Raw genomic sequence first — 13,886 nt, 5'->3', positions numbered from 1 at the left:
ATCCAGGAAGAGTGCAAACGGTCATTGCAAAGACAGAAGAGGAAGAAAAGACCAAAATGGATGTCAGAAGAGACTCTGAAAATTGCACTGGAGCGCAAAGAAGCCAAAGCACAGGGAAGAATTCAAGATACTAAAGAAAAATCATATCTACACTTTGTTTTTTTTAATGATTGGTCAGTTCTGACACATAATCCAGAGCTCTGGTGGCCTAGTGGTAAAACGCTCCAGTGCAATCCCGAAGTCATGCAGTTTGAGGCCACCAGGTGCTCCATGGAGAAGGCTGGCAAGCTCATCTGTGCGATTAACTGCCTCTGAAAACCGGCTAGAGGGTCAGCTATGGGTCATTTCCGACTCTGCTATACAACAACATCATTACTAAAGGGAGCTCTGGAGCATAGTCCGCGGGAGTTGCACCGCTAACTAGTGCCGCTCTAGAGGTTCAGATCCACCAGTGGCTAGCAGGGAAAAAGATGAGCAATCTCCTCCTGTGCAGTTAGAGTCTCAGAAACCTGTTGGAGGGTAGCTGTGAGTGCGTGAATATTACCAAACTGTTTTTTTCTTTTTTGCATTATAGCATAAGAATTTAACCAAATTGTTAAAATCTGTGCAAACTTTATAAACTCTTCACAGAATTTTAAATAAAAAATACTTTTTATTACAGAAGTAGTGTATATTTAAGTTGTGATTTCATGTACATTTTTCCTCCCTCCCCCTTCTCCAGTTCACTTTGTAATGCATGTCCTGTTTCAGATTGTCATTTGTCATACATACAATGTCTAATCATCTGTTCTGTTCAGATTGTTCTTCCTTTCGCTTATTCCAGTGTTCATTATCTATCCATCTTTTTCCTGCTCTCTCCCTCATTTCATGTATTTATTCAGTATTGTATCTTGATAGCTTATAAGCAGTCTGAAGCCAAGGTAGAATTTCCTATTTGTTTTCTATTAGATCAGTCCTTTAAGTCTTGTAGTCGTTTTTCTGGGTTTTAAAAAGTTCCTTCTTTTTAAGTTTCGTCTTTCATCTCCATTCCTCCCTTTCTTATCTCGTCCTCACATCTTCTATACCGTCTCCAGCAGCCATTCACCTCAATCAGGGAAGCTCCTTCTTGGCTTATTGCAAAGTAGGGAAAAGTGGAATGAAATGTTCTGAACATACATTCCTCAAAATTCTTTATTTAGAAACCTGGCCACATCTGGAAAAAGCTCTTTTAAAGACTTGATTATTGGGTTTAAATGTGTCCTCTTGGTTTTAAAATTAATTGTATTTTGAAAAGTTTCCTCAGAAGGCAGTTGCCAAATAGGCCTTCTCTTGTGTTTAAATAGGTCTTCTGCGTAATTCTTCTCCTCTTCTAGTGTTTCTCTTTTTAAAATCTCATTGTCTTGGTTGTATTTTTCAGTCAAGTCCTAATTCGAAGCAGAGTCCTCAGGGAAAATGGAAAATACATTCCCAAACAGGTACTCATTTATCTTTTATTGAAATCACCACGTTCACTGTAGATACCTGAATGTTTTAAAAGGGGACTCTTTGGGGAAAACTGGATATTGGCAGTTTAGTAATTAAGTAGTGGCCTAGTAGTGTTCACTGTCATTGCGACCTCTCCCTCCTTGGGCAGTTGTTTGATTGTTTTTAAATGTGACTCAGCTAAAGTGTCAGGTCAGCCACCATGTAGGCTGCCAGCTCTCACTGTAACACCATACTCCAACGGCCTCTCGGGAAACCTCTGGGGAGCCCTTTGGCAATTTGCTGTTCCACTTCTAAGATCTTAAAAGATTTCTTTTTACTCTCTCCTAGTCTTTCTTGACACGAAAATATTACTTTAACAACCCTGAGGATGGATTTTTCAAAAAAACGAAAAGGAAGGTGGTGCCACCTTCTCCTATGACTGGTATGTTTACTCCTTTCTCATAATGTAGGTTGTTTTGTTGGGGATGGTTGGGGCGGGCGTGGACAGACAGATGTTATTTTATCTAAATGTTAAATTGTAGAAGATAGTAAGGGGCTTTAGAAATCATTTAGTACAGGGATTTATACAAGTGGAGCCCTCTTTTTAAGTAAATCTTCTGGGAGCCACATTATATACAGAGGATAAAAAAGGGAGCTCTGTGGCGAGGGGGTAGAAACCCAGGGCCTGGGTGTCCCCTCTGTTCTTCCTCAGGATGTGGAGCCCTGTAGCACACATAGAGAAACATGCCAGTCCCAGCTCCCACCCACTTCTGAGTCTTGTTCCTAATGGTGGCCACCTGACTTCCACTTGAATGGTGAGAACCTCACCCATCCCACAACCAGCAGTTTTGCTTGATCTAAGCACAATTTAAATTCCAATAAATTTCTTAGTTCCATCTATTCCAGTTATGTGGTAACAAAAACATCTTTAAAGAAAATTAGCATAGGTCATTATGCTGTGTGGGCTGTCTTTTCATTTTAGTGTTCATTTCTTTAGGTGAGATCATCAGCTATTTAAAACCCACACAGATGATACTGAAGTTAATTTTAGAAACCTGCAAGAAACAAGAGATCCACATGTGCATGAAAAATACTTAGCCTCACTAGTAATCTGTGGCATACAAGTTAAAGCTGGTCCTTGTTAGCCCATTAAATTTGAGAAATTGAAATGTATTATTTGATCCTGGGAGCTAGGTTCCTCCCTGTTGGAAGGAGTGCCAGAGAATTGTGCCTTTTTGAAGGACAGTCTGACAATACCCATAACCTTTAAAGACCCAAACCCTTTGACTCATCCCTGACAATAGTGCATACACATAGAGGTTTGTGTACAAAGTAGTTCTTGGCAGCCTTGCTTATTGGAAACAATCTGTAGCTTTTTCCAAAATGAATGGTGGAGTCCTTTACAACATTGACAAAAATGAGAGCTTGATACTATACCAGGGTAGAAATGCTGTCCATAATTGTTGCTGTTGTAATGTGCCGTCAAGTCACTTGCAACTCATAGCAACCCTATGTATAACAGCTCTGAAGCCTGCTCTGTCCTGAGCCAGTCTCACTGACTCCAACACACCTACCACCATTGCCGCAGTCACTGTATCAATCCATCATAATATATTACTAAAACTTCAGAAGCAGAATAATAAGTTTAGTACCCATTATACTGTGTAATATATATTTTAAAAAAATCAAGAACATGCAATAAATAGTTGAAAATGTATCTAGAAGTTGGCCCAGTTATACTATATACAACATTGTTAATGTTTTCTGAAATTTTCACAGTGAATTTATATCACCTTAATGATCAAATGAATTAAACTTTTAAGAAAATTGGGGACAAGTTCCTTGCCAATTGAGGTAAATGAGGTAAACTTGAAAGGTTTTTTGTGGGTTTTCTTAAATTGTTAAGTTTTTTTAAATAAAATTTTTAGTTTATACTGGTTTACTTCCAAAGTTTGTGTCCATTGTTTTTCACACCAGGTTTCTTGTGGTTTTTTTTATTAGATCCCACTATGCTCACAGACATGATGAAAGGGAATGTAACAAATGTCCTCCCTATGATTCTAATTGGTGGATGGATCAACATGACATTTTCAGGCTTTGTCACAAGTAAGTGCAGACTGAGTAAAACTCCTCCTTGCTTCACCCACCCTTCCCTGTGTCCCTCCAAAGAAACCTGGATCTCACAGAGATAATGGCATGGTCCTGTGTGCTGGCAGGGAAACAGACCATTCTGTGAATAACAAAAAAAAAACCAAAACAAACCATCTAATAATGTTGTAGTTCTACTCCCAGATTGTTGATATAGTGTGTTGTGCTGCTAACTGTAAAAGGTCAGTGGGTTCAAATCCTCCAACTGTCTCACAGGAGAATGATGTTGGCAAAAGTGGATATGCAGAAAATTGAAGCAAGACCTATACATGATACCGTGTTAAAAACTAACTTAAAATGGGTCAGGGATATAGTCATGAAACCTAAAACTATAAATACATCAAAAAAAAAACTTGGGTTAAACTAGGTACCCTTTTCAGAGGTGTAAATAGACCATCATCTGTAGCTGATGCACTGATGTAGGATAAGCCTTCTCCTAAGTAGTAAATCCTTCAGTTCATCAAAGGATTTCTCCAAAAGAGTGAGAACCTTCAAACTTGGGAGAGAATATTTGGCAATAACATCTAAAATTTATAGAAAACTTCAATTCAACAAGAAAAAGACAACCCCATTGCAAAATGGGCAGAAGACCGTTCACAAAAGAAGACATTCAGATGACCAATGAAACACATTAAGAGATACTCAAGATCTTTAGCTGTTATTGTTGTTAGGTACTGTTGAGTCGAATATAACTCCTAGCAACATGTCCAAAGTATAAGAGATGAAGCCTCACCATCTTTGCCTCTAAAGAGCACTCTAGCTGCACTTTATCTATTGTTATGTACCATCAAGTTCCCTATGACTCATAGTGACCTTACATACCCTATGTAGACCCTGCCCTCTCCTGAGCCAATTTCACTGTCTCCAACACACCTATCCCCATCAGCCCAGTCACTGAGTCAATCCATCACATCCAGAGTCTTCCTTTCTTGCACTCTCCTGCAACACTTCCAAGCCTGATGGCCCTCTCTAAGGACTGGTCCATCCTAGCAACATGCCCAGGTATGTGAGACGGAGCTTCAAAATTCTTGCCTCCAAGGAGCAGCTTAGTTTTACTCTTTTCAAGACAGATTTTTTTCTTTTAGCAGTTCCATGATATGTTCCGTACGCTTCTAAAGCACCACAATTCAAAAGCATCAATTCTGTCATCTTTGGTCATTGTCCAGCTCTCTGATGGATAGCAAGTAATTGTGAAGAACATGGCCTGGATCAAGTGGACCTTAGTCTTTAGATTGATGGTTGTTGCTCTTCAGTACTATAGAGGTCCCTGACAGCAGATTTCCCCAGTGCAATTTGTGTTTTGATTTTCTGATTGCTGGTGCCATCAGTGTTGATTGTGAAACCAAGCAAGCTGAATTTGTTAATAATCTCACTCTCTTCTCCATCTATCATGATGCTGCCAATTGGCCCAGTAGTGAGAATCTTAGAGAGCTGCAAATCAAATTGGTGAAATATAGGAAAGTTCAGTAGACAGCAAACAACAGATGCTGGCAAGGGTGTAGAGAAATTAGAACTTGGAGTGTAAAATGGTGAGCTTCTGGGGAAGATAGTTTTGTGCTTACTTAGAAAGTAGGGAATAGAAACACCATTTGATCCAACAATACCACCACTAGCTATATATCCCAAAGCAGTAAGAGCTGTAACACAAAGTCTTTTAATAACACCCATATTTATTGTGGGATTATTTATAATAGCAAAGAGTTAGAAACAATGCAAGTATCCATGAGTAGATGAATGAGTAAAGAATTACTAAAAAAATGACAATTTGTAAACTATTACACAGCTTAGATGAATCTAGAACAAATTATGTGAGTGGCCTTAGTCTTTCATAAAAGGGGACATATGGTCCAAGACCATGAATATGAAAAGCTAAGGGAAGGTTCACCCACACACAGAGTCATTGTTGGATGGTTACTAGGAATAAGAAAGGAGTAAAATGAATTAAGAGACAAGTTAGGTGAAGGGGAAGCAATATATGAGGAAGAGTTGATAAAACATTTAATTAACATTTAGTTGCAATTATTGTTAAAAAAGAAAATGTGTGAATAAATAACAAAATAGAACAGCTAGTTGTATCCAATGAAATGCTTAGTTTAGTGGCTGTATTTTTTTAATTAGTTTATTTACAAAATTTGAATACATTATTTCTCACACAAGTTCCTTCCTATAGTGGCTTTTTTTTTTAACCAAAAGAACACATTTTCCTACATTTCCTTTTCAAAACAATTTTTCCCAAAAGTTGTGTGGTGCTGAGTTCCCACCTTCTTGGGCAAAGAATAAGTAAATTCACATTTAAACTATTTTAAAAGCAGAAATGCTAAGAGTGGAAAGAAAGACTTACAGGGTGTTTACCTCTTAAGTATGACTTTGTATACCATCCCAGGAGGTTTTTGTAATAGAAGCTCATAGTAAAAAGTTTTTGGGGAGAAATAACCAAAAAAAAAGGAAAGAAGAACTAGAGAGCGCTGCTTGTCCCTTGAACCTGAGATCCTGAATAAAACAGAGGCAGAAAACTATAACTAGAGAAACCGTGCCCAGGTGAACAGCCGAGCGCCTTCAGGTAGAACAGTTGCTCTCAAGTGGATCCTTCCAGCTTTGTCAGTTTCGTGACCCGTGGAGCCTGAGTCTAGCGCCTTTGGGCCTCGACCTACTGACAGAAGTAGAGAGGGTCACAGAACTACAGGAGAGGCCAAGGCTGCAGGGCAAGGGGGGTCAGAAGCTGACTGAAAGGGCGCCTGAGAAGAGGTTGTGCTACCTGTATTCTGAATGAGCTAAAACTTAGCACTTAGGTCTTATTTACTGTTATTCTTTACAGCAGAGTAATAAAATCTGAATTTCTTAGGATTTTAGTTTATGGAATTGGTGGTATACTGAGTGTTCCCAAACCTAAATTACAACCTGTCACTTCCCTAATAAATTCCTTCATTGTTGGGAGGGGAGAAGGTAGGAATGGTTATGAACTTCTTCTTTCTTCTCTTCAGCCAAGGTTCCATTTCCACTGACTCTCCGTTTTAAGCCTATGCTCCAGCAAGGAATTGAACTGCTCACATTAGATGCATCCTGGTAAGAGCTTTCTTTTAGTTAATAAAAATGCAACTCAGAGTGGAAATCTTGACTCTCAGAACTGGATTTCCAGTTTTCTTACTTGATTTGAAAGAAATTTTTAAAGATTTAGGGGGAACCCTCTACCTCAAAATTGAAATAACATTCAAAATGCCACAGATGGATTATGGCCACTTTTACATGAATCAGTAGTTTTGCAAAAAGAAAATGAATCACCATCTTGGGGCTTAAGAGTACTCAAACAGATGTGTCAATTCAAAGTTAAAAAAAATAAAGCAGGAGACTCTGACCAGACGGATCTTTTAGCAATGCTCTGCTATTTATTTTTGTATGTTGCTAATAATAACATTTCTTTTCACTGGCACTAGTCACTGTGCTAGATGTCTTCTATGTATTTCCTCCCCCCGCCTATATATTTCCATACTTTATTTCATTTTATCCTCTTAGGTATTCTGAATTGGGTGGGAAAATGAGATTTTAGCACTTAGACTATTCAAACCCAGTTCTTATTTACCTTTCTATTCTTAGAGACACATAATAAAACCTAGAACCTAAAATGCTGTTAAGGTCTTAGTATATGGAATCCAGTGGTGCTTTTTTCACTTGGTCTCCAAACCAAGGCATCCTAAAGCCTACCTGGAAAAAGAAGCCAAACAAGAATAGTTGGAAGACTCTTCTTGGGAACACTAGTTCACTAGTTCCTCTTTCCTCACCTCCTGGTTCAAGGTGAACCTAATTATAGGAGGAGAGACCAGGCCACATGCTGGAGAGTTGTGGCCAGGCGTCATTCCACTAAAGAGAAGAGCTGCACTGTATGCAAATAGCACCCCTCTACCTTTCAGCTCTTTTGGTAGAATGAGCAGTCTGTAAGCTAAAGAAAATGTTGTTATTTCCCAGCATTTAATGAACACTCAGCTTAAGTTAGCTTATATTAGATTGTTGTTGTTTTGTACTGTCAAGTAGAACCAACTCAATAATGACCTTCCAGTGCGTTTCTAAGGCATAACTCACAGAGTCTCTAAGGACATTGGCCATCCTTCTCTTGCAGAGTAGCTGTTGGATTTGAACTGCCTGCTTTTGGGTTGGCAGTGCAACTCCTTACCCACCAGGACACCAGAGCTCTCATATATGTAGATGAGCAACAACATGTATCAATTGGTCATTTACTTATCTGTGGCCTGCCTGACATGGTAACCAGAATATTTTGTTATTGTATGGTCCCAACTATTACAGTGACGCTGAGTTCTTTTCATTCATGAATCATTGCTCAGATTCCCTTTTAATTGTTATTATGTGCACAGATTTTATGGAGGCAGAGTGGGAAACAAAGGGTAAAGTTCAAAACTTGAAATGACTTTCCTAGAGTCACAATGTTGAAAGTATTTTCTGATCTGAAAACTACCACTAATCATTCTGTGTAGGTATAGAACACACGTGTACCTCAAAAATGTTTTTCTTTAAAGAGTGGAGTTCAGGATGGGAAATTATTTTTTATACTATGTACTTCTATAACTATTTGAAAACTATATAGAAAGAAAAATTTTAAAAGATACAAGAAAACCAGTGAATGTGGAAGAACTTATTACATAGCCACACATAGCAGTTTGCCAAGAGATCCAATTATTTGTCAGGCAGCCTTTGTGTGTCTGCTCTGGTTATATTTGGGTACATGTAGGCTACCCTAAGAGATGTCTTAATATGTGCTAGATAATTTAGGAGAGTACAAAAATGTGACCTATGGTAATTTCTGAAATTACTCACACTGTTTTGACTTTGGTTTTGTTAGGGTGAGTTCTGCATCCTGGTACTTTCTTAATGTGTTTGGGCTTCGGAGCATTTACTCTCTGATTTTGGGCCAAGATAATGGTAAGAATTGTGTCAAACTTAATAAGCAAATACCACCTCCTGTGCCATCAATGAATCATTCATGCCACCAGGACCAGAAAATCATTTGGGTGAACTGCACAGTCACATGTTATGCTTTGTTCCTTATACATGTTGTTAGGTTTCCGAGATGTTCTGGAAGAATCTTAATTTCAGAGGTCAGTTTTAAGGCTTTAATTTTCCCTGGCAAACTGGGAAAATACTCACTTCCCCAAACTATGATTCACTCTTGTGAATGAATGGCAGTCAGGGGCCTAAAACTGGAAGAAGCTGGGGCTTGAATAGTGAGTTCGTGGACTAGATGGGGAAATCTAACTCATGATGCAGAATGGAAGAAAAAAGGAGCTAAAATGGAATAAAATAAGGGAACAAAAGGAATTTAGGCCACAGTTCCTGTCATACCAATCTGTTAACACTTAATGACAGTGTATTTAGAAAAGTAACTAGTCACTAAGCTTCCATTTGCTTATCTGTGAAATACTTAATAGATAACTGGTAGAGCTGCTGTTAGAAACCCCCGAGGTAGAATATGTAAAAAACTTAGTATAATAGTTGCTCAGTAATCACTTACTTTTGTCGTGGAGGAATTCTCATGGCTTAGTGTGCTGTATATTGTAATACTTCTAACCGAAAGGTTAGCAGTTGAAATCTCCTAGCTATTCCTCAGAAGATGGGAAGTCTCCTTTGCTTTGGAAACTGAAGACCTATGTTGCTTATGTCAGAATCAACTCAATAGAAGCAAGTTGGGATTGGTTTTGATTGTTATTTTGACTTAAAACTGAAATAATATGTAGAGCTCCCTTTCATTATTAGCTCCTCAGCTATTGTTATCTGCATTGTTCAGGAAAAGTAAAGCAACTTTCCTAGAGTTACATAGCTGGTGAGTGACAGCCAGTCAGCAGACCTGCTGTGCAGTTCTCCAACCCACCACTGAGGCCTTGTAGTGTCTCTAGGGACCATTTTCTTTAAGCATACTTGAGTACTTGCTGAGCACTAACACACATGTGTGCATTGTACTGCAGCTGCTGACCAGTCGCGGATGATGCAGGAGCAGATGACTGGGGCAGCCTTGGCCATGCCTGCGGACACCAACAAGGCTTTCAAGGTGCGTTGGCTCATCTAAAGCCTGTGTGCAGGCTCTGAGAGTGCCCGGAGTGACTTTGAAACGGATGCTTGGGAGGCAGGGTTTTGTGCCTTCCTATCATGTGGATTTAAAAAATTTGCAAACATGAATTTTTGTTTACATTTTTCTTCTTCCCATGGTAGGGAAGCTCTATTAACGAAGCTGTCTATTCTTGGTACCATTTTGGGTATCTAAATGCTCATTCAGGGAGCTCTCGTGGCTAGTGGTAAAAAGCTGTGTTGCAGTCCCAAAGGTACATGTTTGAAGGCAGCTGCTTTGCAGGAGAAAGATGGACATTCTCCTGTGCAACTGTCTCTGAAAATCCACAGGGTCACCTGGGGGTTTCTTCCAGCTTGACAGCACACAATAACAACAAATGATCACCTAGATTTCATCTACTCCATAAATGACGCTGTAAAAATAGTTTAGTCAGCAACATGACAGAAGCATTTGCAGTATGTATAATATTTTTAACTCTATACATCAGATATGAACTGCATTTTAATCAAGACTTAGAGCCTTTTTAGGAAATCTACCTGGAATTGGGATTTGTAAAAGGCATTATAACTTTCTGTAAAGCAAAATCCTATTTCTATTTTCTTGATGAAAATACCCCACAAACTACAACTAGAATTTCCTCCTCTGATAGAGGGCATCTGTGAAAAACCTATTTCTACCAAAGACCACAGCCTTCAGTGTGGATTACAGCTCAATATCAGACAATAAAATTCCTCAGCACTGGGCCAACAGGGAACATCATAATAATTGGGAGAAAAGATTGAAGTTGTCAAGGATTTAATTTTACTTGGGTCCATAATCAGCAGCTATAGAAATGACAGTCAGCAAATCAAATGAAGACCAACTTGTACCTGGCCCAACCCATGGTATTTTCAGTTGCTTTATAAGCATTTGAAAGTTGGAAAATTAATAAAGAAGACCAAAAAAAATTGGTATCTTTTAATTGCTTTGGTGACGAATACTGAATATGCTGTGGACTGCCAAAAGAATTAGCAAATATGTGTTGGAGAAAGTACAACCAGAATGCTCCTTGAAAGCAAGAATGGTGGGACAATGACGTGCACCTTTTGGGCGTATTGTCAGGAGGGGCCAGTCCTTGGAAAAGTGGGGAGTCAGTGAAGGAGAGGAAGTCCATGGGTAACACAGTGACTGTAATACTGGATTATTATTTGCTGTAATACACAGCAAAGATTGTGGGGTGGCACAGAATTGAACAGGATTTTGCTCTATTGTTCATAGGATCTCCACGATTCAGAGTGGACTTAGTAGGACCTAACAACAACAACAAAAAATTAAAAGTAGTACCAAGAATGTCTGGTTCACATAATAGATGGTTCTGTCACTGACAATACTAGACATTGTTGAAAGAGATTAAAAATCTAAATAAAGGAAAAGATGTCTTGGTTTGGAAAAGTTAACATTATTAAGATGCGAAAGTCTCCAAACTTATCTATATATTCAGTACAACTGCAATCAAAATTCCTGTTTCCTCATAATAAATAAATCTTAAAGAACAGCCAAAACAGTTTTGAAAAAGAACAAAGTAGGAGTTACCAGTTTTAAAACTTACAAAGGTACAATTCTCAACACTGTCTAGAATTGGCATAAGGAGATACAAACACACACACACATATCACTGGAAATAGTAAAGAGACTCTCTAAATGAACCCAATAAATTTCTCACTATTTTTAATAAATATGCCAAGGCAATTGAGTAGGAACAAACTCTTTCAACCATTGGTGGTAGGACCAACAGATTTCTACCTGGAAAAGCCTCATCATTTATAAAGTTATATTGGTCAAAGACCTAACTAAAAGCTGAAATGGTAAACTCTTAGAATAACATCCTAAATGTCCATGAACAGATGAATGGATAAACAAAATGTGTACATACTTACAATGGACTATTACACAGTCATTGGAGAAATGAAGTCTTAAGACATGCTACAGTGTGGATGGAGCTTGAAAGCATGCTGAATCAAACGTGCTGGTCACAAAAGAACACATATTCCCTCACTTATGTAAAAAATAAAAGGCAAATCTTCTATAGAAATTGTAGAGGCAGGCAAGAGGGGGAAAGAGAAAGTACCTTTTTGATGGAAAGGTAAAATAGTCCAGCCATAGTAACAGTATAGCGATCGTACAGTTTTTAGCTGTTTCTTAAAAATTCAACATAGATTTACTGTATGACCCAGCAATTCCACTCCTAGAAACACGTTATTGTTATGTGTTGTCCACTTGGCTCCTACTCAGAGCTGACCCCTTCAGTAGGTTTTCAGAGAATGTTAATTACATAGGAGGAGATTGCCCTTTCTCCTGAGGAGCAGCTGGTGGATTCTAACCACATGCCTTTGGGTTAGCAGTGCAACTCCTTACCACTAAACCCTCCTAGAGATAGATCCAAGGAAACATAAAACCACAGAAAACAGGTAAGTCTTCTTAAGCACTATTCGTAATAATTAAAAGATGGAAATAACCCAAAATAGATGTCCATCAGTATATGAATAGATAAACAAAATATAATGTTTTAATAAGTACTGATAAGATGTTACATGGTAAGTTTTAAAACCTATTCAAGAAACCAGTCACTAAAACGACGTATTAATTCTCTTTATAGGTTATGTCTATAAAAAGCAAATCTGTAGAGATAGAAAGTGACATAGTAGCTGGCAGGAGCTAAGGTAGGAAGAATGGGAGCGTTTGTTATTAGGTATAGGGTTTCTTTTATGTGGTAGTGAAAGTGTTCTGAAATTAGATGATAATGTAACTTCAGCATTTGTTACTGTCAGATCTGTGTCATTTGTCATGTGCAAAATGATTGGATAGTACATTTTTCACTATCAAAAACATGAAAAGTCACTTAGCAAGATAGTCAATAAGTCAAGAGAAGGTGTATTCTAAAACCACCCCGTAGTGCATGATATAAAATTCTTCTAGTGATAAAATCTAGACTGTCAAATTACTGGCCTCGCGAGCTCTGGTGGCCTAGTGGCAAGAAGCTGCACTGCAATCACAGAGGTGTGCGGTTCAAATCCACCAGATGCTTTGCTGGAGAAGGAGGAACCATCTCCTCCTGTACCAGTCAAATCTGATTTGATGGTACACACACACACACACACAAATAATAAAAATAAAATAAATGTTAAAAAAAAATTACTGGCCTCTGACACACTGTACTGAAATACCATTGTACATTTAAGCATAAAGTAGGAGTGAAGGTTCTTAAATCCTTTGAAGAAATGCCTGACCATTTATGTCAAAGTGTGCTTGACCCAGATCCTGAATCTGTTGATGAGAGGGCTCAGGATGGCAAAGCACTAATTTGTCTCTTACACATCCTTCAAGGGTGGTTGCTACCTGTGTTCCTAGCACCTAATCTAGTGCTGTGGGGAACTCTTCTGGAATAGCCCACAGAGAGTTGCAGCTAACCCAAGGAGGCCGTACTTGATGATTCTAGCCCATCAGTGGTTCTGTGGAAGAATAGCAGGCGATTTCCTTCACAGCCTGAAAACCTGCTGGAGGGTCAGCTGATTGCACAGCAGTGCTGTCAGGTACTCCTGACAGCAACCCTGTGATCAATAGATCTGAGCCCTGTCCTGTCCTGTCCTGTGTCAGCCTCAGTGTCTCTGCTGTGTTCAAGCCTGTTGTTACAGTCACTGTGTCATTCATTCCATCTTATTGGGAGTCTGGTGCAGGGACAGAACAGCATATTCATAGCATGCTGTGTAACTTAAACACTAAATCAGAAAGCCTAAATGTAAATATCTCTTCTACTAACTCACTGACTTCGATCTCTCTTGGCTTTAATCTCCTTACCTGTAAATTGTTTGAGAGGAGGAGACAGCTGTAGCCTCTCAGATTAAATGACTTGATACATGTAAAGAGTTTAGTCTAGCTCCTGGGCCAGAGTAGGTGCTTACCAAAAGTCAGTTATATTGTGAGTAATAAGTACTGTCCCCGGCCCTGGCCTCTTTTTTTGCAGACAGAGTGGGAAGCTTTGGAGCTGACGGATCACCAGTGGGCACTTGATGATGTGGAAGAAGAGCTTATGGCCAAAGACCTCCATTTTGAAGGCATGTTCAAGAAGGAGTTACAGACCTCTATTTTCTGAAGAGCAGGCAGAGATTGCTGTGTCAGGAACTTAACCTTGTTACTTTAGTTTGAGCTGGAGCCTCAGAATAAAAAGGAGGGTACATGAGCTGGCAGG

At 38.9% G+C, this 13,886-nt stretch overlaps 1 protein-coding gene across 1 annotated transcript in view; it reads left to right on the top strand.

Annotated features, from left to right (window-relative positions):
• The window catches only part of EMC3 (ER membrane protein complex subunit 3), a 27,123-nt gene extending 13,237 nt beyond the window's left edge, over nucleotides 1-13,886 (top strand). Inside the window, exons 2-8 of the mRNA XM_006887676.1 lie at nucleotides 1,397-1,454; nucleotides 1,792-1,885; nucleotides 3,445-3,549; nucleotides 6,573-6,654; nucleotides 8,441-8,520; nucleotides 9,561-9,643; nucleotides 13,662-13,886. Coding sequence (XP_006887738.1) covers nucleotides 1,397-1,454; nucleotides 1,792-1,885; nucleotides 3,445-3,549; nucleotides 6,573-6,654; nucleotides 8,441-8,520; nucleotides 9,561-9,643; nucleotides 13,662-13,790 — 631 coding nt within the window. The 3' untranslated portion in view covers nucleotides 13,791-13,886. The remainder of the gene's footprint in view (nucleotides 1-1,396; nucleotides 1,455-1,791; nucleotides 1,886-3,444; nucleotides 3,550-6,572; nucleotides 6,655-8,440; nucleotides 8,521-9,560; nucleotides 9,644-13,661) is intronic.

Source organism: Elephantulus edwardii, unplaced genomic scaffold (genome assembly GCF_000299155.1).
Source record: "Elephantulus edwardii isolate Elephantulus edwardi_28Jun2011 unplaced genomic scaffold, EleEdw1.0 scaffold00060, whole genome shotgun sequence".
NCBI classification, from domain to species: Eukaryota; Metazoa; Chordata; class Mammalia; order Macroscelidea; family Macroscelididae; genus Elephantulus; species Elephantulus edwardii.
The sequence above is the reverse complement of the archived record's forward strand: the minus strand, read 5'-3'. Positions and strand labels throughout refer to the sequence as shown.